This window comes from Molothrus ater, chromosome 21, assembly GCF_012460135.2.
Source record: "Molothrus ater isolate BHLD 08-10-18 breed brown headed cowbird chromosome 21, BPBGC_Mater_1.1, whole genome shotgun sequence".
In the NCBI taxonomy this organism is placed as follows: domain Eukaryota; kingdom Metazoa; phylum Chordata; class Aves; order Passeriformes; family Icteridae; genus Molothrus; species Molothrus ater.
Window position 1 is genome coordinate 6,394,879 of NC_050498.2, and position 25,499 is coordinate 6,420,377.

The window sequence follows — 25,499 nt, forward strand, 5'->3', positions numbered from 1 at the left end:
AGCTCCTTATCAGTGAGTCTGGTTTGCTGGGGGAAAGCAGCTGCTGAGCTGAGCTGAGTTAATTCCATGTCCCTAATCACAGGCTCAGCCTCTCATTGCAGGTGTCCATGCACTGCAGGTGGTGAGAGATGGTGCAGTGAAAAACCTCCATGGCAGTTACAGCCAACATCTCCTATTCTGTCTCTTTACTGAGCTATTTTTTCCCTCCCCCTACCTTTCCATGAGATGAATTAAATCTCAGTATCATTTTTATTCTTTTTAGCTACATTAGAGCAGCTGAAATGGTTCCTGTAACTTCTCTGTTTAGAAGATGACTGGGTTTGTGTCTGCAGGATTCTTACTCTCTACTTTACATGGTACATGCAGAATAATGCAGCTTCTTATATTTTTAGCTTCCATGGGCAGAGTAGCAGGGCTTTTCAATAGAGAAATTATCTGGGGGCTTGGCTCCACAGCCTGTTTAAATAGTATCTATTGAAATATGTATAGAATGGGGTCTCTTCTGTGCACATTGCAGGCTTTTAGTGTTGTGTGTCTAACCTAAACCCAGATCAGTGGCACTGCTCCTGTGGCACCCCAGAAAGTAGAAACTCCCAGCCCTCCAGTTCCCCAGTGCTGCTCTGAGCCCAGGGCAGGGCCTGGCCCACCCCTCCCATTGCTCCCCTTCTCCATCCCCTTGAGTTCTGCCCTTGGCAGAGTCAGGGAAGCCCTGCACAGGTGCCCTGTACCTGCTGCTTCCACTCGGGGCTGATCCTCTTGCAGTAGGTCCAGACCATGTTCTGCATGCAGAGCCTGCGCAGGAGCTGCGACGCCTGCAGGGAGTGTGGGACAGGGCATGCTCAGAGCTGGGCACAAACCCACAGGGAGAGATCCCCAAGAGCCCAGAACCAGGGGAAACCCACAGGGCCAGAGACCCAAGAGCCCAGACCAGGGACAAACACCCAACAACAGTCCAAAACCAGGGACAAACCCACAGGGACAGAGACCCAAGAGCCCAGAACCAGGGACAAACACCCAACAACAGTCCAAAACCAGGGACAAACCCACAGGGACAGAGACCCAACAGCCCAGAATCACTCACAAACCCACAGGGACAGAACCCCAACAGCCCAGAACCAGGGGAAACCCACAGGGAGAGATCCCCAATAGCCCAGAATCACTCACACACCCACAGGGACAGAACCCCAACAGCCCAGAATCACTCACAAACCCACAGGGACACATCCAGTAGTCCAGAACACTGATAAACCCAAGAGGGTGAAATTGAGAGGGGCGAACCCAACAGGGACAAAAACACCACAGGGAACATCCAACAGTCCAGAACCACTGACAAACCCAAGAGAGCAGCAGCAGCTGCAGAAAATGCACTGCTGGCTTAAAAAGCTGTTTCCTGACCAAGAATTAAATAATAAGTAGTTGATGTTTTGCCTTTCTCTATAAGGGTTTGCACTGGGACTACTTCAGCTGCCTTAGAATGGGGAATAAACACCAGGGTCCCTCCTCTGCACTGCTGTGCCCTTCCTTCCTTCCAGCTGTACCTTCAATCCAAACAATTCTTTAAATAAGGTAACTAGGATTTTCTGCACTATTTTGTTTGGAGCAGATAAATCAATTCAAGCAGATACAGGATAATAACAGCAACAGAGGGAACTGAATTTGTTAAGAGAAAATGGAAGGGAATTTCAGAAATGGATGAGAAGCCCAAGAGGAAATGGTGTTGCAAAAGCACCACACTCCAAGAAGCTGCAGTCCTGTAGGCCTGGATTCCCCTCCCACATCCCAGGGCTCATTCCCACCTCACAGAGCGATGGGGGAGGAGTTGGCCACGATTTGTCCAAGACATTTTTTGGTAAGTTCCTCTTGAGGTTCATGAGGAAGGAGAATCGGATGTAATCCAGGAAATACTCGTTCTCTGGGCACCGCGGGTGGTTCCGGTAAATGAAGCCTTTAATGAACCTGGGGGAGTGGAAAATATTGTTAGGAAATTTAAAATCTCATCCAAATTAGTGGTATTTAAAGGTTCTGTTTCCTGGGCTTTATTTAATAGTTGTAATTTATTAAAAAAAAACTCTGTAGTGACAAGAAAGTTTATTTTTGGCATCTTATTGTTAAGGAGTGTGATGTTTGAGGGCTTGGGCTGCTCTTCACACACCTCCTGACTGTCTCCACTGCCCATTTCCTCTTGGCAGCTTTTCGGCGTCCCAGGGTTCCCCTCCACCAGGACTGGATGGTGATGGCTAAAAATAACACAAAGATTTTGCATTAAGGGAGCTCCTTCATCCCCAAACTGACTCCACACAAAACTGGCACCAAAAATGCTCAGGAAAACCCACTCTGGAAATAACCAGCTTTCAGTAGGGCATGGGGGCGAGAATATGAGTTTTAATAATATGATACATGGGATAAATGTCAGGAAAAGGATGGGAATTGCTGTGGGAGCTGCTGGGGGAACACCTCTCCCTCCTCCTGTGTCTCTCATACCTGAGTGTTTCATGGTCAGGAATTTCTTCCGGCGGTAGAAACCTCTCCACGTCGCCTGCATTTTTGTGGCTGGAATTGCAAGAAAAGCAGCAATTTACAACTGTGACCAGGCACATTTTGGTAGAAAAAGATTCAGCTTTTTAAAATAGAAATCTACTGCAACTGTGAGTGCCTTACCCAGACTCTGTTTCCTCACTTCCAGAGCGTCTTCTGTGGCAAACAAGGTCTTGGGAAAGCGGATAAAAATCTTTGTTCTGGAAATAGAAATGCAAAATTACATTTGGAGCAACTTGCTTTTGGCATCCCCTTTAGGCTCTGTAATCTTTCCCTCCCCCATTATCTAGAGAAGCTTCATTTCAAAGGGACAACAGGGACATGCAATGATTCATAACCTCAAACTGAGAAGACAGAACTGACCGTCCCATTTTGTATTCTTCTGGTTTGTAGCCAAGGTGCTTCACCAGCACAGCCACCCCATCGTGGGGCCGCCCATCCCACGTGGGCCACGTCTCTGGACACAGGGATTTGTACCTGGAATTGGCAGGAGAGGAAATCTTGGGGAGAGAAGTGCAATCCAAGGAGGGAGAGGGGGCAAGGGAAGGGAGAGAGCCCAAGTTTCCCAGCCCTCTAGGTGGTAAAGCTGCCCCTGTGCTGTTCAAAACAGCTCCCAGCCTCAACACCAGTGGGCTGAAGCTCAGGGAGAGGGAGAGGAGAGCCCAGAATTCCAAAGCAGCCTCACCTCTGCAGGAACACCTCGTATTTCCTGCGGTAGGCGAAGCCGGCCCTGCGCACGCGGAGGTTCTCCATCAGCCCCAGGTACTTCACCTGGTGTCGGATCAGGACTTCATCAAATCGCTCTTGGCAGGGCATGGGAATGGACAAACACAATCAGTGCCCAGCTGGGCCTTGCTCCAGAGAAGGGGAATGGTCAGCTCTGGTTGTATCTCACAGGATTATCTTTAATCTCCAATGAATCCTCACAGCACAAGTCCCACACAGTTTTGTGTCTCCTGCCTTCCCCCCACCCATCCCTTTTTAATTGTTTATATTTAGCTCCAAAATGAAGTTTTCCTTTGGGATGCTTTATGCATAGAGGAACCAAAACTGGGGGAGAATAGGGTCATTAGAATGAATTTACACAAGTAAATAATTATTTACTTTAACCACCATCTTCCCCTACCCAAGAGCAGTGATCCCACTGTGACTCCTGGCTGCTGGCACTGCCACCCCCTCCCTACAGAAGCTCAGGCACAGCCCCAAAATGACCCCAGAATCTTCCTTTGGCTCCTTTCTGTGCCTCCCTGACTGGGATGCAGCTCTGCCTCTGTGCCAGGGCCATACCAGCCTGTTTGGCATCGTTGGGTTTCATGCAGCGAATGTAGGAGGGTTCTTTGGACATCAGGATTTCCATGAGTTTGGCGAGGCTGTTTTTGAACTGAGTTGCTGCCTAGGAGAAAAAAAAAGAAAACTGCACATGAAGGGATGACTTGGAGCTGGCTACAAACCAGCAGAATACAATGTGAGGGGGTTTGCATTCAGAGCATGTCAGAGTTCATGTTTCAAAAAGAGGGAACAGCCACAGGCCCCTCCAGCCCTCGAGTTCTCACCGTTTCAGGTCTCTTTTTGTCTGTCAGCTCTGTCCTATCGAAGCACTGGTTTATGATGGGGTTCTCTGAGTTGCACATGGTCTGCAGAGAGAGATGTTTTCAGAGATGAAGTACAGAGAGCTACCAGAGAAACCTGAGGACAAAACTATTAAAATTAACAAAATGAACACTGGGATCTCAATCTGCCTTTTCAGAGCGCAGCCCTGTGGACACACAGCCTCCAGGTGGAGTCTGGAGGAATCCTTTCCCTCAGGTGCCACCTCCTGAAACCCAGCTCCTCATTCTGTCCTGGAACCTCCTCTCTGCACACTCACCTCCTTCAGGTTCCGGAACAGAAGGTCGTTGTTTTTATCTAGAAAACCTGGAAGAAAAACAAAGCACTCAGGCTGTTCCACTGGGACTTCAAGGCAGGGATTTGAGATTTGAAATTAATCTGCTTGATCAAATAATGTGGGGATGTGTTTAAGGCCCAGGTTTTTGGTTTTTCTGTGTTACCTGCAACACTGTAGGTGACATCCCCAGCATAGTGCGAGAGCCGGAACTCCTCCCGCCCCAGCGACTTGCGCGTCTTCTGGTCAGCGAGTTTGTGCCTGGGGAGGGAGCAAAAACCTTCAGGAGAAACAAAATCCTGCAGGATTCACTTCAAAAAGCTCCAGCACATTCAGTCCTGGAGCAGGACTGTGCAGCAGTGAGCAAGGAATGCAAATTGGACTTCAGGATTTTCAGGTAAATGAAATTATCAACCAGCACATCATAGAAGTGTCATTAAATGTATTTATGTTTAATTAAAAGGGGAATTTCAGTGTTCCTGGCAGATTGGTTATGTGTGTGCACATCCTAAACTGAGCACTCAGAACAAAAGCAGAACATTCTGAATAAACAGACATTTGGAGCCCCAAAACTGAAGTAAACAATCTGCAAGGTGAGAGGCGAGTCAGTAACAAGAGTTTTGTTGCCCCTATTGCATTCTGAAGCTCAGTCAGACATTTTGTGTTGACAACCTATTTTATATTATCTTAAATATCAATCAAATCTCTCTGTAAAAGAGAATGATCATCTTCTGTGTGGGACCCAGCATGGTGAGGATGTTATTCACACCCAGGGATCCCTGAGCTGAGGGAACACTCACGTGAGGAAATGAGGGTGGTTCTTCACAGTCTCCTCCAGTTTCTCCAAGAATGTCGTGTCTGTGGCATCCCCAGGTCTCAGACACTCCTCATCCTACAAACACACAAATTCCAGGGATTTCTGGGCTCTGCCTCACTGAAACTCACCTCCAGTTTGGCCTTTCCACAGATAAACAACTTTTAGCTCAACAAATGAAGAACTCTTGAGCTGAAAAGGAAAACATTTCCCTCCTTCCAGACTGCCTGGATTGGGAGCTGCTTTCCCCAGAGCCCATGGAGGTGATGCAATGACTTTTAAGGGTGTCAATATTTAGTGTATTATTGCTCTTCCCACCTACTCAGACACTTCCAACATAAACTGATTTTTCCCCTTGTTTTCCACTACACTGCTCAAAATTTTTCATTCAAAAAGATGTTTTCAACTCACCAAAATAGAAATGATGCCTTTGAATTTCTCTTCCACCAAATCACAAATTATTTTGTTATTGAAATACTGAACTGGTTCCCACTGCAAAGACAAGAAATCGCACTTAAGTGAAAACAACTCTAGACTGGAAAAGAAATGTAAATTTCAGAACATTTCAGAGAACATCTGATTTAAACAATCTTCCTGTCAAAGCCTTTTCACTCATCACATTTGTTTTCCTAACATTGCCTTTATTAAAACCTTGGGATGGCATTACTCACTTCCAGCTGTCTCACACAGTTACCAGGGTTTCCAAAAGAAGGGAAAAAGGAAAGTTCTTTAATTCCTTGGTTTGGAGCCCATGGCAGGATCTCTGCAAGGACAGGGAGGGGGGATTTGGGCTCTTTCTTACCGCGATGCCCTCGGACTCGTACTCCTCCTGCTCAGACTTCAGGGTCAGCTCTATGAAGAGCTGCTGCAACTTTTCATTGCAATAATTAATACAAAACTGCTCAAAGCTGCAAAGAAAAAGCAGAAAAATAATCACTGTTTGTACAGAAGGAGGTGCAAACAGTGGGAGCAGCAGGGATACAGTGAATCGAGAGAAATAGATTTTTGTTAAGTGCTTATTTACTGACTGCATGCATTTAGTAAATTTATTATTAGGGAAACTCAAAGAGTTCCAGAAGGAGGTAAAAATGGACATGAAGGATGGAACATGGAGGAACACAGAAACCTTGAATAAAGGCCCACTAACACTGCAAATCTGAGAGTCTTGGTTCAGTGCTACTGCCAGGGAGGCTCCAGACTCTGCCAGTCCCATCCCTGCTTTGTCACCACCATGGGAAGATGCCACAACAGCCACCCCTGGGCTGGAGAGCTGGACAAAGGCACAGCTCAAAGGTAAGGCATGAACACACCAAAAAACACAACAGTTTATTTAAAATACCAGCACCATTAATAGCTGTAAATGCTAATTATTAGCTGGATGTCTTAAGTGTTAGAAGCCCCGTGATTAGCAGTTTTTCACCTGATGTCCTGACATTTAAATGCCACCTCTTTTACTAAGAAATGGAATAAAGCCTTGTTTCACAAGGGAGAGAAAACACCATAAACTGAACAATGTAACTCAGAATTTATCAAAACAAACCTGTTGTGCTGGAAAACCTCAAACCCATAGATGTCCAGCAATCCTAGAACTGTTGTACTTCTCCAGCCTGGAAACTTCTCTTCCTGCAACAGAACAGAAAACAAATGTAGGTAAAACAAATGTAGGTATTTGCTCACAGCTATGATCCATCCCTGGATCTCCATCAGAATTAACTGGGATTAGATTAATAACAAATTAATTTAGAAATGACTGAAAGCACAGAACTTGCTTTGAGGCTGAAAGATGTGGAGCTTGCTGTCCCATTTGGCTGGATCTCAGCAAGCAGAGGGTTCACTTGCCTTGTAAGCCAGGGATCTGTTGACCTTGCTGACCAGCCAGGAGAAGGTGCGGCCGTAGACGGCCTTGGCGAGGGCGTCCCTGGCATAGGCTGCCTGCTCCAGGTTCAGGGGACTCACCAGCTGCAGGCAGAGCAGAGCAAAGCACTCAAACCAAGGGATCCCCTCCCTTCTCCTGCCTCATCATCACTGAACAGCCACTCCAAATCATCCTGCTCATCACCAGTGGGATCCCTGCAGTGCAGGCCTCCTGAGAGGTGATGGGGGAGCTGCTGGCAGAGCTGATTCACTGAACCCCCTCTGCCTCCCAAATCCCCTGCTCTTACCTCCTCCCCTTTTGCTATGATCTTCTTGTGGATCAGGGCATCCCGAAGAACTGAGCCATCCACTGCCAGCAGCTGCATGCAGGATATTCAGTTAATTTATGCAGTTCTACATTCCATTCTCCTAAAATCCCAGTCCAGTGAAACAACCCTTTATTTCCCACTCACACTGAACAACTCTGCAGCATCAATCCCTCCCTTCCCTGCTTTCTGGCAGGGATATGAGCTTACAAATGAATTGGCTGGAAGGAAGTGACCAAGCAAAGGCACTAAAGTGGTTCTTCCTTTAAAACTCTTCCCCCAGTCTATTCCTACCTCACTGCCCCAAGGTGGAAACCTCAAGGCAGGGGTGGGTCAGGTGGTAAATAGAGAAGTTGTCCATTAAATGAGTTTGATGATAATATTTGCATTCTATTTAGGTGAAATTAAAGTTAAATTTATGAGAACTTGTAAATCACAGTCTAAAACTGTATGATGATATTAAGCTCAAAGTAAGGAATCCTCTACAATTGACCTTTCCTGTAATATCTCCCTCACTGGTGATACTCACCCTGGCCAGGTATTTAATCTGGTTCTCTGTAGTGACCTGAGCATTCCCCTGCTCATCAGCAGCAAACTGGACATTCCCCAGGTGCAGGACACTGGCCACAATGCTCAGCAAATCCTGCCATGGGAGCAACAGGCAGAGATCAGGATGAGGGAATGAACACACAGCAAGGTTTTGGTGTTAATTCACTTTTTAGGAGAGCATTTTGTATATTTGCCAGGATTTTTGTAGGGAGTACATTCACTTTGATTTGATTCACTGATTTCAATCAGAAATCCTAAATCAAAGCAGAAAAAAATCCTTAAGAGTAGGAAAATCTGTGCTGCTGAACCTCACCTCCACCTCAGCGTCATTGAAGCCAATAACAGACAGGGCTCTCCTCATGATCTTCCACTCATTTTTGTCATTTATGGAACTGACCCTTGCACAGTGACCCTAAAAAGACACAGCTTGATATAAATAAGTAAATAATCATCAAAGATACACGATCCATGCTCAATGCATTGTGTTTCTTTTTACAGCAGTCACCTCAGAGTTATTTCTGAAGTGAGGGAAGGAAATGACAAAGTCAGTTGGAGATATTTCAACCCTGTAATATAATATTTTAAGAATTATAGTTCATGTTCACCTTTACTAAATAGTGATACTGCTGTGGGTTCTTCTCAAGACCCAGCCTCCTGAGCAGGTCCTCCTCCCCTCCCTCCAGCAGTTGGTAGAAGATGTGGAAGTTCCTCTCGCCGTGGTTCTGGTGCACAACTCGGGATTTCTCCAGGAGGTAGTTCAAGATGTGGCCCCCAACAGGAGCTCCCTAAACCAAGCCAGACACGTGGAAAGAGTTCATCAACACAGAGGAAAATGTTTCTGCTTCTTGATTGTCTGTTCAAAGACGAGATCTGAAGCAAAAGCTCCCAAAAACAACAGAATGAGCTGTCATTCTGTGCCACAAGCTCTATTTCAGCATGGTGGTGGATTTGAGTGCTAAAATTCCTTCTAGAAATTCACCAAAAAGGGAAAGCACAACAACTGAGTGTGGAGGGGTTAAAGGAGACCTGAAGGATGGCAGTGCTGAGTTCCTCAGCCCCTGCACTGTGTCCACCTTGCTGCTGTGGGGCAGTTGGGATCAGAGTGGGCACAAACTCTGTGCAGTTACTCAGGACAGGAATTATCTTCAGATCTCTCAGCTGGTTTATGTGGATTTGCCTGGGGAGTATCCACTGGCACACAGCACTAGAAATAAAATACCCCAGAAGTAAAAGGGCTTGATCTCAGTGTCCCCTTATAAAGAGAAATAAGGGAGGAATGAAAGGAGAGTGAGTGCCATAAAACCCTCTGGACCCAAACTTTGCTACCACAGGCTCTGCTTAAGCTGTCAGCAAGGAAATGCAAAGCTCTCACTACACACTCACAACAATACAGGAACACAGAGAGCTCCTAGAACTGGGACCAGTTCAGAAACACAAAGCAGATTCCAAGTTACCCTGTAATCAAACTGCACATCCATGTACTTCCCGAACCGACTGGAGTTGTCATTCCGAAGGGTTTTTGCATTTCCGAAGGCCTGAAATGAAAATGATCAGAGAAAATTAAATGGTACCAAGTCAGATTATTTATAAACACTTGGGTGAAGCTGTCAGTTATTTATTTACAGCCCAGGATTTTCCTTCCTGGAAACCCAGAAGGAAACAGATTTCTCCCTGAATTCTAAGGCTGATCTTTACACCCTGTGCAAGCAGTGCAGATGGAACATCCCTGAAAACACTTCCACGTCCCCCTGCAAGCTGATTTTTAATGGCAGTCCACTGCTGACAACAAATGTCACATCTGACAGCCTTTCCCTCTGTCCCCACAGCCATTTGCCACAGCTCACTGCCAGAGGGGCTGCAGGGCTTCCTGCTGCTGGGAGCTCACCTTGCCTGGGACACAGGGACACAGGGACATCTCAGGGCACAGGGACACAGGGAAATGGGGCACAGGAATACAGGGAAATGGGGCACAGGGCCATCTCAGGGCACAGGGACATCTCGGGGCACTGCACAGAGCCAGGGCTGGACACTAGAGGACACCACAGCACCACAAAACGAACCCAGCCGGTGTGAGCTGCCCACCAGGACGTGTCCCTTTGCAGAGTCCTGCAGGGTCCCAGAGCTCTTCCCACACCAAATCCCCTCTGTCCCCAAACCCCACCCGTGCCAGAACTGCTCCTGGCGGGCTGGGAAGGGCCAGGAGCGCTTTGGCCGGGAATCAGAGCAGGGTTCCCTGTGATGTGCCCACAGGGCATTCCCAGGACGCGCTGTGTCACCGCTGTCCCCAGCGGGACTCGGGAGCGTCCCCGTGGCTGGGAGGTACCTCCAGGACGGGGTTGGACTGCAGCAGCCGGTCCTTGACGGTCTCGACCTGCTGGCTGGCGGGGCAGGTGACAGCGTAGTACTGCAGGATCTTCTTGGTGGCCTCGGTTTTGCCGGCGCCGCTCTCGCCGGAGATGAGGATGCACTGGTCCCTCCTCTCGGTGCGCAGCGAGCGGTACGAGTTGTCCGCGATGGCGTAGCTGGGAGGGGACAGCGGGATCAGCGGGTGTGCCCGAGAAACCCCGGCTGAGACAGCCCCAGAACTGCCCCAGGCCGTGGGCTGGGTGAGATCACAGCTCCTGCACGCTGGGGATAGCTCGGGACAGCGCTGACACCTCAGGTCACACCTCAGCCACCAGCCAGGCCGTGCAGGACCAGCACACACACTGTCAGATTATTGGAGACGGTTCTTCTGACTTTTCTTCCTGACAAAAATAGGTAGAAGTCGACTGAATTGTGCAGAACAACTGCCTTTTATTTATATTTGAGAGATCATTTTACAAATGATCTCTCAAATATAAATGATCTCTCTGGTCACACCTCAGCCACCGAGCCAAGATTCTGCAGGGTGATGACACAAACTGTCAGATTATTTGAGATGGTTCTTTTGACGTTTTTTTCCTGACAAAAATAGGTAGAAGTCGACTGAATTGTGCAGAACAACTGGCTTTTCTAAATACAAATGATCTCTCAAATATAAATGATCTCTCAAATATAAATGATCTCTCTGGTCACACCTCAGCCACCAGCCAGGCCATGCAGGATCAGCACACAAACTGTCAGATCATTTGAGACTGTTTTCTTTTGACTTTTTTTCCTGACAAAAATAGGTAGAAGTCGACTGAATTGTGCAGAACAACTGGCTTTTCTAAATATAAATGATCTCTCAACATCATGATCTCTCTTTCTGTCCTGGTCCCATGGGACAGAAAACACCTCGTTCTCCACTGGTATTTTTTCCTGCTTGTCTTCTAAGTGATGACACATTCAGAAGGTCACAAACAGAATTTTGCTGCCTGAGCTTGTCTTGGGTGCTGGGAAGAGCTGGAAAAGCCACCACAGCTTGAGGAGCATCCTGCAGGTCCCCTCTGCCCCAAACCCCAGGCACTTCCCTCTCCCTGCATGGTCTGGCCCTGCCCTTCTGCCTCCTCCTTTGCTGCTTTTTCTTTAATTTCTGTGTTGTGAGCAGACAGATCTCACACCCAGGCACACACACACACCCACAGGACCAGAGGGCAGCAGGGATGAGTGACAATGGTGGCAACTGCTCAGGGGGGCAGGAAAAGGACAAGCTCCCTAACACCATTTCCAGCTCTCTCCTGTGGTGAGCAAGCAGATATCCTGTCATCTTCACACACCTGACAACATTTTAGTAGCTTGGCTCTTTAAATTTTCATTTTTATTTTCATTTTTTCCTTTTTTTTTTTTTTAATTTAACTCTCCTGCTGTGCTATTAATTAGAAGTAATCACACCAAAATAACAGCAGTGGCCTTCTCCAGTCTATTAATACTTGGTGCTAAGGCAACACCAATGAGCTCCCTTGGCAACACAACTCACCCCACAAAATACATCATGTCCCTCTCTTCCCATCCACATTCTGCCTCTGGAGTCTTTTGGAAAACAGCTGAATAAATGCAGATTTAATTTGGATTTGAAGAAGTGCCTCTGGCCCCTGTGCCTTCATGGCCCCAAGAGCTCCAGCCAGGCACAGACAGAATCACAGAAATAAAGATGTTTATGGTTCCATTTGCAGGCCATAAACAGGACAGGATGTGACAGATCTCTGGGAATATACTGGGTTCCAAGCCCATAGGGATAACTTTCCTCCTCTGAGTGTGATGCACTTCCCAGAAAACCCAGCTGAAGTATCTGACACTGGAATAGAGATCTGGAAGTGTTTTGGCTTTCTAGAGTCAGTTTAGAAGAGGAGAAAGAGGAAAAAAGATGAGTTACTGGAAAAGGAGAAACCCAGAGCACCATACTGCAGATGGGGCATTTTGTTGCTCCTCGGAGGATTTTTAAATGCATATATAATCAAATAATGCAATAAAATAATCAAATAATGCAATGGAACAGCAAAAACAGTCTGCAAAAAATTCTGTTCTCCCAGTGGGAGCAGCAGTACCCAGGATCACAGTTCTCCAGGGGTCACTTATGAGCTGCACATTTCACAGCTTCTGTAGGGACTTGTTAAAAGGAAAGAAAGCCTAAGAAATAATCAGCTACAGTGGGATTTAAGTGGAATCAAAGCACATCTGCTCAGTGCTTCGTGCTATCCATGAGCATTGCCATCATCCTGTACCTACTGCACACTTTAAAACAGAGCCACAGCCCCAAGGATTTTCCAGAGAGTCCCAAAATTCCCATCTAAGGGCACAGAAGCCCTTCCCTGAGCACAGGCAAAGGGAACTGGGCAGGTTTGAATGCAGGGTTTTTCAGGTTTAATTCTCCCCCATCTGGGTTCACACAGTAAAAATCATATTTTTGTCCTAACAAATCCAATTTCAAATGCTGAGACTTTCCCAAGTAATGGTGTTTCTCCCCCTCTCTGTGCTTGCAGCACATTCTGGTTTGTTTACTCTCCTGGGCTATGTGCCAGCAATAAGAAACAACCCAAATAGTTTGTTCAAAAATAATATCATTTACTCTTCCAAGATCTCTTAAAAAAAAACCCAACAAAACACAACATAAAAAATCCTCCAAGAAGTGCTCAGAATTTGGCCTTTAGTCCTGAAGAAAAACCATTTTGAAGCCATGTGGCCTCAGCTCTCAGTCATCTTTTTCTCTCAGTCTGACAAAAAAATTCAAGCGCTTTCAAAAATAACTTTAAACCTCAAACTTTTCTTTTTTTTAATGGGAAATTGGGAATGCTCACCAAGCCAGACCATGTAAATAAATACATTCCTTGTTCCAACAGGCTGACGGTATCTTAGCAACAAGGGAAATACCAGATAAATATTGGTCAGGCAGTAACAGCAGAGGTAGGAAAGAAACCCCCACACAGCAGAAACTCTTTCCCCTACTTAGCCCCGGACACAGGGACCCCAAATAACCCTGGAACAATGAACTCCTGTCCTGCCAGGGCTGGGTAAGCAACTCTGTTCCTGCAGCCAGGAAGGAACCAACTCCCTTTCCAAATACTGCTCTCGCAAAGGCAACTCATCCTCTTTGGAGAGAGGAACAGGAATAGCAAGAGCCTCACACCACACCCTCAGAGGATCCTCTCTGTCCCTGGGACTTCCAGGGCTGCAGCTGGGACAGGGCAAAGTCCTGTTTGCCTTTTTTGATGTGTCCCAGTTGGGTGGGAGTGACCAAACCCGCACTGGCACCACTCACAGGTGAGGAGAGACTTCGTAGAAGCTGACGCCGCGGTACCGCTCCATGTTCTGCTTGGTGTAGATTTCCAGTTCCTTGTAGGGATTCACAGACACCAGCACAGAGCCAATGTAGGTCTGGGAAACAGAACAGAAAGCAGAGAGCTTACAGGAGGGCTGGGGGCAGAGCTCAGGTGGCTCTGGAGGCTGGACACCCACCCTGGTGGGCTGGGGATGATGTTGAGGCTTCCAAACAGGTCAAGGGTGCTGAGGAAGAGAACTCAGCTCTGGGAAAGTGACACTGCTGGAGCTGTGCCAGCCATGTTATCCTTGCTGGGTAAAAAGCACCTCAAATGGTTTTAGGGTTTCCAACAAGGCACAATACTGGGTTATTTCTGACATACATTTAGGATTGAGTTCAAGTCTGGGTTGCTGGATGTGAGTAAATTCAGGAGATGGAAGAATGTGGTGGGAGCTGGATTTGGAGCTGGATTTTCAGTGCTGTCAGTGCCACCAGATCTCAACAGGGGCACTGCAGTGAGTCCCTATACCCATGAAATGGGTGGTGCTGGCACAGGACTGGTCCTGGCACGAGCCCCCATGGCCTGTGTGAGCTGCCACCAACACCCAAACCCCGCTGCAGAGCAGCGCCGGGCCTGTCCCGTGCAGCAAACCCACTGCAGCTCACTGAGGGCCACCCTGGGGACTGTCCCTGTGCCACTCACATAGATGAGGTTCTCCTTGAAGCGCTTCCTCAGGTTCTCAATGAATGCAGCCTCGCTGGTGAAGTTCTCCAGCAGGACAAAGTCCTGCACCCCGACGCGGTCCCGCGCCGTCAGAGCGCTCTCCATGCTCAGCCGGATGCCGTTGGCTCCCAACCCCTGCAGCCAAAAACACGGGGAAGATGGGATGGCTGTGGGTTTGCAGGCACTTCCCTGAGTCCACAAGAACCACAGTTATCCTTGGATAACTATATTAAAATGAGAGATTAAAGTGGGATATTTAAATAATCCCACTGAAAACAGTGATTATAACACATCATCAGTTGTCTGCTCTAATTGCTTGGAGGGAAGACAAGTCAGCATTAGGGAAAAATTACTGCTAGATTTCCAATAACTTCAAATCAACCAAAGAAACAAACATTGGATAAAGAGAATAAAACTTGGATTTCCTTTCCCAGGCATCCTTTAGCAGGAGGGAGACTGAAATGTGTTCTCTCCTGTCCCTGATTTCACAACGGGAAGCTGTTTCGAGGTAAGGAATCTTTTATGACTAATGATGATTCATCTCAGAAGCAAACAGCTTCACATTGCTGACCAACTTAAAAGGCACCCAATGGGAAATTTCTGAGGAAAATGAGAAGAAATGAGAAATGGGCATTTCTGCACCCACGCTGCTGAATTTAGACCGTGACACCGAGATGCATCAAGAGACTCCAACCCCTGAGCCTCCTTTAAAGGTTCCATTTCCAACCTGATGTGGTGAGACACAACCATCTGTGGAAAGCCCTCATCTGCTGACTCCTGACTTCACTGTAAAGCAGGGAGGGGAAATCTGCACCCAGGGGTGACTCAGTGGCTGCCTGTGGGGAAATCTCTACTCAAGGGACAGAGATGGAGAAGATGAGAGGCACCACAGAAACCAGAGACAGGAGAAACCACGCGTGACACCCTCTGCCTCTCACCTGCAGGATTTCCTTATCTTCTTCAGCCCTTCTTACTCTGCACACTGCTCACAGCAGCACCCTTCTCCTAAGCCATTTCCCTAAAGCACCAAGTGATATTTTGGGATGCTGCACAAGGACCAGAGGGGTCTATTCCTGAAGCAGGCTCATGCACCGACAGCAATCCCAGATTCAACACAAACTGGGAGTGCCAGACCCTGCACAATGATGAAGATGACTTTTACTGACTCACAGGGTTCCTTTCTGCACCTTCCCAAGATGTAAAAGTGGTCAAACCACAGGGACTGGTGATGTGCAGGGAGAAAAATAACCCCAGCCTTGGTCAGGAAGAAAATTTACCTGAAGTTTTGTTAAACAGTAATAAAAGGAAGAATCACTGAAGTATCAATTTGGGTTAAACCAGGTGCAAGTCCTCTCAGTCTGCAGTTGTTTTGACTCACCAATTTCTTGGTAAATGTTTTTGTTTTTTTGATTTGGTAAATGATTAGTAAATGCAGTTTTGCCTATTTCTGTCAGTTCTAACTGGCTTCTTCCCTGTAAGCCTGGGCAGAAGTGATTGCCTGAACCCAGCAGTTTTCAGATAGGAAAATCAGTTCCTTCTGGAAATCTCAAATCCAGACCCACTCTAATGGCTCAGAAACATCATTTGATTTCCTGTTTTATTTTTTCCAATTAGTCTCATGGTCTGGAAGGCCTGAGTTCTAAGCTTGGAAAGACACAGCCTGGGAGGAATTCTGCAGATACTCTCATGAAGTAATCCTTCTGAAAGGGGCCAAAATTTTCCAAGCCAAATCCTTCACAGCTTCAGCAAAATGCTCTGTTGTCTTCTACCCTCATTGCCAAGGTGAGGAGAAAAGGGATAACCCTTGGAGAAGGAAGGTGATGAGATAAGGAAAGGAAAATAGAGATAAATCACATACAAATAAACTCTGCCTAGAAATTGGAATCCCTCTATCAGAGCAGTGCAATCCCAGAGCAGGTTTTGGCCAAGGTGCTGAGAACAAAGGCAAAACCAGAGGAAAATGACTCCTTTTCAAGTGGGGAAATGTACAGCTACAGCCCTAAAACACAGCTGCCTCAACAAGGACTGAGGAAAACTTCCCCCCTTGCAGAGTTAATCCCAGTTTATATAATCCTGAAGCCTTGCACAGAAAACGTCACTTGAGCAGCTCTTTCATCAGCCCCTCCCTGAGGCCAGCACAAAGTGATCCCAGCTGTGCACATCCAGCAGAGGGAAGAGCCAATCCATCCCCCTCACAACACAGAAACCTCCTCTGGGACAGGCATTTAAGGCCAAGAACTTTCGGTTTCCTCCGGTTTTTGTCTCCTCATTCAATTCCAGCCCCTCGCCGTGAGAACAAAATCACCACCTCAAATCTGCAGCCAGCTTGAGACAAAACAAAAGCCAAACAAACGACTGCAAGTGGCTTTTTGGTGATAATTAAATGTGCCCAGGGGATGTGATGCAGTCAGAGCCTCCTGAATATAAACTTCACTCAGTCTGGTACCCTCCCAAGCCCAAGCTGAGTGCAAATTTGAGCCAGAGCTGAGCAATAGGCACTGCTCCATGCCAGCATTTTGCTTTATTGCATATGTCCAAGTCTACCAGCTGCTTCAAATGTCAGTGTTAACTGTTTCACTGCCACTGACATCAACAGATGGGCCATAAAAGGAGGCAAAAATGAACCCTTTTTGCAAAATGGAAACAGAGCAGTCATGCAGAAGGAAGGAAGTGGGGAGGGAAGACACTACTGAAGAAAAAATAATCACAGTGATGATCATATGTTCCTACTGAACGATGAATGTAAGGCACTGAATAAATTAAAATAACAAAAAAATTAATAAATTAAAATAATCAAATGATTTTCTGTTAGCAGGCAGACACCAGATCTGGTGGCTGTAAATTAATGCTAGAAAACCCAGTCTGGAGGGTTACATGTGGTGCAGTGGAGCTAATTAACAATTAAAGCAGTTTGTCTATGGACAACACTGATTCCCTTTGAAATTCTTGATGAATTTCTTTGTGCCAAACCACCTCTGACTGATATATATTTACAACATCCTCTGCTCCAGGCAAGAGATCAGCTTGGACCACTCTGACAGCCCTGTGGCAGGGAGTATATTCCAGATAACTGGGAGAACACAGGCTGCGGGTCTGACCAGACCTTCCTTGTGGAAATCAGTTTTTCTGGAAGCTGCTGTGAGCCTTTGGTTTGCACTGGCCCAGGACTTGTGCAATAAACCAGGCTGGAAATCTGTCAGGGATTAAAACTAACTCCGATTTTTTGATTGTTTTAATCCAGGTCATTTTCCCCCACTGGTCCCACGTGTAATGACATGGTCAGGGATAGGGTAATGGGGAAGCACAGCAGGGCCAGGGAGGAGCCAGGATTCAGCAGCAGGGCCAGTTCCTGCTGCCTTGAAATGCTTGGGAAACTCCCTCCTAAGAGGCAGGTCGGGTTTAACTTAAAGCTCAGCATCAAATCCCTCCTCAGGCTCTGCTGCCTCCCTGGGACAGGGTAACACCTCCAAACCAAACCAGGGCAACTCCATCAGCAAAACAAAGAGCAGGAAAAAGGAATCTGGTGGTTTTCTCTGCAGGTTTTGAGCTAAATCACCTCCCTGTGGGACTGGGAGAGCGTCAGAGGCAGGGAAAGGAGGAAAGGGAGCACACTGAATCAGTTATTTAGAGGTCCACCTTAGAGGTCCCCTATGGGATCAAAAGGAGAGCCTGCCTGAGGATCCCGACCTTTGTAGGATGGGGACACCTGATGCCACACCCAGCACAGGCTGCAAGCAGGGAATGGCAAAAATCTGAGCAATCTGCCTGTGATCTTGGTGCCTGTGGGCTCAGGAGTGCCTGAGCCTCCTCTCCATCTCCTCTTTGTGAACCCTTTGTCCTGAGGGTCACCCCCTTCCAGGGTGCCCAATGTGACTTCTGCCACCACATTTCCCAAAGCCACCCCATGGAGCCATTTCCAGGATTTGTTCCCACATTGCTTTAACCCACTCTTTGCTTTTAATGTCTTCTCCAGAGCCTGGAGCACAACAGTGGCTCAGGGCCAGGAAGGGAAAAGTCTGGAATGGTGGGGACCAGGCCAGAGCAATCACCACCACAGCAAAGCTTCAAGGGCTTTTTCTGCCCTGGGATTGAATTTTGGGAAAGACTTTCCACTGGTGTAAGCTGGTGGCTGAATGCAGCCTGCAGAGCCAGGTTTACATTGGCTGGGGTTCCAGCTTTTCTTTGTGTTCATACAAGAGTCAACAAGACCAGCAAATACCTCCAAGCTCCTGGGAGTACAAAACCACTCAAGGCTGTACCAAGGAGTTTCCTAAACTGAACTGGGAAATCGCTGACATGGGATTGTGAAGGTGTAAACACATATTTTTCCTTTAAACTCTGCTTAATGCCAAAGCATGATAAAGTTTTTCCTCTGCTTAGGACATGGAGAACTAATACACCTCAGAAATGAAAAACAGGACCTTTTGCTCTGTGCAGCAAAATCCAAAGGATTGGAGTCAGCCAGGCTGAGCACTTTGGGGCGAATTTGTGCTGGAAAATGGGAGGGCAGCTGTGCCATGAGCACAGGGGTCTGGGGCTGATGTGAGCAGAGCAAGAAACTCCCCCTGGCTTTGTCCAGCAGCTGCTCCATGGCCATGGAATACCCAACATGGAGCAAAGAATCATTCCCAGGCTTGATTTTCCCAGAGGGGCACTGGAATGGTTTAAAACTCAATTCCAGACACACTGAGGGAGCAGGCAACACCAGCAACTTTCCATGAGAAAACACCTGGAATTCTCAAAATGAATGGTCTTGTATGGAGCAGGGAAACTCCATAACTGCTTCAGAAAGGAAAGTCACAACATAAACTGAATTTGTATTGCAAAATGTGTCTTGCAATATTTTCTCCTGGCAATGTATTTTTACAGATTGGGTTGTAGCCTCACTGGAAGAACCCCAGGAAGTGGCTCCCTCTGGGAAGAGGCAGGCACCCTTATCTTGGTATCAAGTGCAAGATGATTGATCTGCAGGCTCCAGAAATAGCCACAAAGCCGGGAACGGAAGAACAGAACCAAATGTGAGTGGGAAGGGAAATTCAGATTAGATTCTGGAAGACAATGTGAGCCTGAACCAAGAAGGAACTCGTCGTGGGGAGGTGCAGCTAAAAAACATTTGTCTCATGGATAGTTGGACATTCTTCACTGTCAGGCCAAAGCTGCAGGAAAGAAAAAAAATTCCTTTGATTTCTTACTTCATTCTACAGCCTGGGAAAGGGCTTGGACACAACGTGGGCCAGCCAGCAGAGCAGACAAAAATCAACTGTTGTATCCACAGCCTCAATTCCCAAGGTGCAGAATGGGAAAGCTTCTCTTTCCCTCTGCATGGATAAAGAAATAACAAAGATGGCAGAGGTGGACCAGAATCAGGGATTCTGCCAGAAATCCCTGACAGACTGAAGTGCCCCCAGGATCCTCCTCTCTCCTGTCACACTGCAGAGCAGCTGCTCATTTTGGACACAACTCCCTCTGTCAGTCAACAGCTGGGTTGGAAAGAAGGTTCCCTGAGAGGCAGCTCTGTGTCTCCCATAAAAATCCCCTGCAAGCAGCCATGTGCATTTGTCTGCCCTTTCTGAAGCCACCTGAGCTGAGATAATAATTGATAAGATATTTGCTTTTAATTATGTCAGGCCAATGAAGTGATTTCTCAAAAGACAGCCTGGGAAAAGCAGAACTGTCAGGTGGATTGGGACCAAAACCAGGTAACAGCTCTGGTGACCCAGACCTGCAGAATTAGAGGGAACAACTTGAACTGCAGCTGCCACTCAAGGACCATTTCTCAGAATTATTTTTTATTCTTGCTTCTTTTGGACAAATACATCACCAGCAATGGAATGTCTGGAGTCAGAGAACTCAGAACTTGGTTGTCCCTCTGATATTTCCCATCATAACCAGATGGAAGGATGGAATTCCAGAATACACTATTTTAAAAAATTATATTAAAGAAATATAAATGCTACATCCTTAACTAATTCTTGCAAAGTAATTACTTTGAAGTTTTCCACATTTGGGGTAGGGACAAATTGAAATAATAAGCAGGTAATATTATTTGTTCAATATTTATAACGTAATTATACCTTCCAGACTTTACTTTGTGGGGGGATGAGTAAGGAAATAAGCAATTAGCAGTGAAAAGGAAAAGGCACTTGTGATAACTGATTTGAAGGACAGGAAAAATGTTTACCATTAAGAGGGGTAATGATATTTCAATCAACAGGCTAAATATAAAAGAGCACTAAGAAAAATGAACTAGGCAAACCAGAAAGATCACCAGGGCTGGAAAAGTAAATACACAGAATTTCTATATTTAGGGAGCTGACATTTTTGCTCCTGAACAGATGGCACAAGCTGCTGCTGCTGCTTCAAAGATGTTGCTGGTGGCACTTTGCTCAGGAGACCTGTGCCCACAGGCCTGGGCATCCCACAGCAGCTTCAGGGGACAAACAGATTTCAAAAAGGCATTTTAAAAAGGTGAAACATCAGCTTGCTGTCCCTTCAAGTGAGTTTTGATGCTGATTTCCAGAGCAGCTGAGCAGGTGAAGGGTGGCAGAAGCTCAAACACGAGGAGCCAGGGCCAGCCTGTGCCCCTGCAGCTTTGGGGCACGCCCTGTGCCCCATTCCCTGCTGCCCTGCCCTGGCAATGCCACCCCCCTGGCAGCCCTTCCCCTGCATTCCACACCCCCACAGAACCTCTGACACCACCAGGGCTCTGAGACACTCAAACTTTCCAGAGAGGGCTCCAGAGCATTGCGGGGCCACGCGAAGGGCACCTCCACACCCACAGCTCCCTCAGAGAACATCCCAGACACCACCTCTGCCAGCCACACTGCCACTGCCACCTCTGCCTGTCCCACTGCCACCCCTGCCAGCCACACTGCCACTGCCACCCCTGCCAGCCCCACTGCCACCCCTGCCACCTCTGCCAGCCACACTGCCACTGCCACCTCTGCCTGTCCCACTGCCACTGCCACCTCTGCCAGCCACACTGCCACCCCTGCCAGCCACACTGCCACCTCTGCCAGCCACACTGCCACCCCTGCCAGCCACACTGCCACCTCTGCCAGCCACACTGCCACTGCCACCTCTGCCTGTCCCACTGCCACCTCTGCCTGTCCCACTGCCACCCCTGCCAGTCTTTCTCCAGGCCCACAGCTGGCCCCAGCACAGCAGATGCCAGCAGAAATACCCTGTGGAGCTCTGTCACCTCCACTCCCGCAGAGAAGGACTCAGGAGGTTCTCTGAAAGCTCTGCCCTTCCCTTCATCACTTTCTCAGTGGTCAGCACCAGAATATTTGGGGAAACAGGCAAGGATCTCTGGGTTGAGCAGGTATGGGATGCTCCAGCCCCATGGTAACTCTTTTTTAGCAGAGAATTGCTCCAGTCTAGACAAGTGATGTTTTCAACCCTTCTCTTCCTAAATTTGGTCACTTTACCAATTAAAGCCTTGAGCATTCTTATCCAGGCAAAAGCTCACACACTTTTTTATAACACTCTCTCAGTCTTGACCTCAACATCTTCCAGAATCAGTGAATTCCATGGCCCAATTATTCATTGTATGAAAATAATCTTTGCATTTCTTTGGCAACTTTTAGCTTAGCTCAGTGTCTCTCTTCCCATGCTACACAACCCAGAAAAAGGATCTCTGTGCTCTCTGTGGCACTGTTATTTATTTCTCCTCTCTTGTCCTCATCTCTTTTTCCAGGTAACAATGCCAGTCCTCTCAATCTTTTGCCACAAACTCCTTTTCCCAAGCCTGGGACTGTCCCATGCAGGACACAGGGCCAGGTGTTCAGGCTGCTGCTAAAGAATGGACAAAGTTTTCCTAAACTAAAACAGCTTGAAGGAACTGAGGAGCAATAAATCCTTAAGCAGGTACTTCCTGCCCCTGTCTAGGATGGCAGGAATGGGACAGGAGCAAAGCCCAGCTCCAGGACAGTCCCTTCACATCCTTGTGCCCAAGTGAAAGCTCCACCCTTTCTACCCTCCTAAAGCTGAGCACAGCCTTCCCCTCTCTTCCCACTTTCTCAACTCCCACCTTGGCTTCCCTCTCCAAACAGGTATTCCCTGAATTTTTAGCCCATTTCACCCAATTTTCCAATGAAGGGATCCTTCTCAAAGCATTTCACTTTCCTGCCGAAACCCTGAAAATGTTTCTCCTCTCTTCCCCTGAGACCAAACACACATCTGAGAGCTGCAGAGCTCCCAGAGGAGCGAAATAAACCTTAAATAAATCTTAAATAAACCTTACCCCTCCTCGGAACTTCATCTCTGCCTCCTGCCAGCTCCCGCTGCCCTCGCAGAGCCTTCGCTTACGCTGCTGCAAAAAGCAGCACTCTCAGGACAAGTTCTCTCCTCTGTCAGCTGCCTTATTTTTTTAATTTTTTTTTTTTTTCATGGCATTTTCAGTGCAGTCAGAACTCCCTCCCTCCCACCAGCTCCTACTGGAGCATCTGGAGAGGGCGTTTTCCGAGAGAACTCCCCTCCCAGCAGGAGCAGCCCAGCAGAGGCAGTCCCAGGGAAATCAGCTGCGCTCTGCCTGTGGAGTTCCCGCTGCCCAAGGACAGGAAAAACGGAAAGAAAAGTAATCCCAGGCACTGGAAAAGCTGGGGCTGAGCCCAGCACACAAAGCACAGCCATCAGACAGGAAAGAGGAGCTCTGGGACAGGGGGTTATTGTCCTGGAGCAGCACTGAGGACAGGGCTGCCCCAGCTCACCCCAAACACAGCAAACCCACAGTCCCAGCCCTGGAACTGGCATTGCACTGGGAATCACCCCCTCAGAGAATCACAGGCCACAAGGAGTCCAGGTTTGGATGCACTTTCCCTTCACAAGGATTTAGAGTCACAGCATGGTTTGGGTTGGAAGGGACCTTAAATTTCACTTATTTCCAACACCACCAAGCCTCGTCCAACCTGGCTCAGCAGGATTTTATTCCAGATTCCTTAGGAACCATCCAGCACCAAAACACCCATTTTATCTGGAAGTTGTGAGGTCCTTATTACAAAATAACCTGCACTACCAAGGAAGAGCCTTCTAGAGGACACAGTGAAGGCACTGCTGCCCTCAGTCCCCAGCCCTTGCAAACACAAGTTGCACATTTTGCTGTCTCTGAGCTCATCAGCTTTCTCACACAGAATTATTTATGATCACAGCTACACCAAGAGGGTGAAAACCCCACCTCATTTCCCACCCACCTCCTGAGATAAGGATATTCTGACAAAAATACTGCACAGCCTTCACTAGCATTAGGGGAAAGTGAAAGAACAAGAGGCAGTGGACACAAGCTGGAAGAAGGGAAATTCCAATGAGTTCTTGAGAAATTTTTTTTCCCAGTGAGTGTTGTCAAATACTGGAACAGGGGGCCCAAAAAGTTGTGAAACTCTATCCCTGGAGATATTTAAAACTCAAGCAGACAATGCCTGAGTGACTCAATCTAAATTGGTCCTGCCCAGAAGTGAGGTTGGACCAGAGATCTCCACAAGTTCTTTCCAATCTAAAATCATCCTATGATTTTATTTATTATTTTGTTCCTCAATGGACTAAGCTGTGGATCCATCCTAAAAGGAGTTACAGATAGTGCAAATAAAGCTGAGAGAGAGGATGGCACCCCTCAGGTGTTCCAGGCAATTCATATTGTGAGCTGACAAGCAGATTCTCTAATCACTGAACATGCAGAGAGAGCCATGGAATGATTCCCAAGCTCAGCTGCTGATGTTTCATGACTGGCACTATCTGCACTCAGCACTGCCTAAAGGGTTTTTTGTTTGCTTTGTTTTTTCCCCTTCTTATCAAAATGCATCCTTCACAAATTCTGCTACGGGAAGGGTAAGGTCAAGCTCTGCGGTAAAAAGATTTAGAGCAAAAAGCTAAAAAGCTTCATCCTGCTCAGAGAGGAGGCTATTTAAAAGCAAACACAAGCAGCAGATGTTGTCAGTGGTTGGGTGCAGCACTCCCCTCTAATTAGCTCTGCCCAAGGCAGAGATCCCAGAGATCCTGGCTGTGGTGGATGTCACAGGCAGAACGTGCCAAGGATTTGGGATGGAGCTTGGCTGCTGGGAGCACTGCAGTGCCACAGCCCCTCTGCCCTCTCAGCCTCCATTTTGAACATTATTTGTGGTTCTTGCACAACTCTGTTTGGCAGGACTTTCATTCACTTCTTATCTCAGCTGGGTGAATTTTTAACGGCAGCAGCTTCAGGATGTGGCTCAGAGGAGGATTCGGCTTTGGGCTGCCACTGAAGGAAGTGGACACTGCTCCAAGCCCCTCTCCTGTGCACAGGTGAGATCAGAGGTGATAAAAACTCCATTTCCCAGACTGAGCCACACCAGCTATTAGTGAAACACAGCAGTGAGCCCTGAGCCAGGAGTTTTCCAAGCATAATTAAAGCTGTGGCCTGGCAGCTCTAACTCTTCCGGAGGAGAATGTCAGTGCTCCACCAGCACTCCTCAAACCAGTCTAATTGTCACCAAACAGATTCAGTTAAACTCCTGTTACAATTCTAAGTATTAGCAGAATTATCTTCACATAAACAACCTCACCTTTTCCCTCGTTTACACCTCCTAACACTTCTCAGATCACATCCCATCACAGAAAATGCCACATAAGAGAAGAATATACAACAGCCCAGCACTTAGAAGTACATTTTTTACATATTTCTCTTGGGGTTTTTTTTATGCAGGAGAACCCTTTTATTTATTTATTCACTGAAAAGACCTTTCCTCAAAATGCTTTTTTTCTGTGGCCAAACTACTGCCCAACTTCTGCTGGTGAGGAAAACTCTCCTGCATGTGGGTTAGCCTAAATTAGGAGGGGGGGGGGAAAAGTTGGAAAGCAGAGATAATTTTACTTTATAAGATCTTGATCCCGGATTATGAAGGTGATAAAACCAGACTCTTCCTTTCCAGCAGCAGAGCCCAGCCCTTGTCTGTGATTTCTGCTGAGGATGGCTGGCAAGGTCTGGCTCACTCCAACAGGCAACTACAGGCCGAGGGATGAATCAAGTTTTCCAGGCCTCACCAGTTAGAAGTGACTCATTTAAACCCTGGATTAGAGCACTGGGATTGCTCTGCTCGTTGCAGATAAGCAGCTGATTCCCTGCATACAATTTCACATTCAAAGCAAGGGGACTGGAAACCTTTCCTGTCAGCCCTGCTCCAACA

General features: G+C 47.3%; 1 protein-coding gene across 2 annotated transcripts in view; it reads right to left on the reverse strand.

The window, feature by feature from the left end:
- MYO1C (myosin IC) overlaps nucleotides 1-25,499 on the reverse strand; it is a 50,153-nt gene that overhangs the window by 4,105 nt on the left and 20,549 nt on the right. The window contains exons 1-25 of one of the 2 annotated variants that reach the window (XM_036395358.1): nucleotides 22,589-22,655; nucleotides 14,323-14,478; nucleotides 13,620-13,735; nucleotides 10,284-10,482; nucleotides 9,415-9,495; nucleotides 8,566-8,745; nucleotides 8,274-8,372; nucleotides 7,941-8,054; nucleotides 7,394-7,465; nucleotides 7,071-7,190; nucleotides 6,772-6,854; nucleotides 6,034-6,139; nucleotides 5,643-5,723; nucleotides 5,218-5,309; nucleotides 4,584-4,678; nucleotides 4,403-4,449; nucleotides 4,089-4,169; nucleotides 3,823-3,928; nucleotides 3,221-3,338; nucleotides 2,899-3,012; nucleotides 2,659-2,735; nucleotides 2,482-2,550; nucleotides 2,153-2,237; nucleotides 1,797-1,956; nucleotides 729-812 (exon numbers count right to left, since the gene is read on the reverse strand). In XM_036395358.1, coding sequence (XP_036251251.1) covers nucleotides 729-812; nucleotides 1,797-1,956; nucleotides 2,153-2,237; nucleotides 2,482-2,550; nucleotides 2,659-2,735; nucleotides 2,899-3,012; nucleotides 3,221-3,338; nucleotides 3,823-3,928; nucleotides 4,089-4,169; nucleotides 4,403-4,449; nucleotides 4,584-4,678; nucleotides 5,218-5,309; nucleotides 5,643-5,723; nucleotides 6,034-6,139; nucleotides 6,772-6,854; nucleotides 7,071-7,190; nucleotides 7,394-7,465; nucleotides 7,941-8,054; nucleotides 8,274-8,372; nucleotides 8,566-8,745; nucleotides 9,415-9,495; nucleotides 10,284-10,482; nucleotides 13,620-13,735; nucleotides 14,323-14,478; nucleotides 22,589-22,606 — 2,553 coding nt within the window. In that variant the 5' untranslated portion in view covers nucleotides 22,607-22,655. Of the gene's footprint in view, nucleotides 1-728; nucleotides 813-1,796; nucleotides 1,957-2,152; nucleotides 2,238-2,481; nucleotides 2,551-2,658; nucleotides 2,736-2,898; nucleotides 3,013-3,220; nucleotides 3,339-3,822; nucleotides 3,929-4,088; nucleotides 4,170-4,402; nucleotides 4,450-4,583; nucleotides 4,679-5,217; nucleotides 5,310-5,642; nucleotides 5,724-6,033; nucleotides 6,140-6,771; nucleotides 6,855-7,070; nucleotides 7,191-7,393; nucleotides 7,466-7,940; nucleotides 8,055-8,273; nucleotides 8,373-8,565; nucleotides 8,746-9,414; nucleotides 9,496-10,283; nucleotides 10,483-13,619; nucleotides 13,736-14,322; nucleotides 14,479-22,588; nucleotides 22,656-25,499 lie in introns of those variants that run through there. The other variant, XM_054516990.1, reaches the window with a different exon arrangement.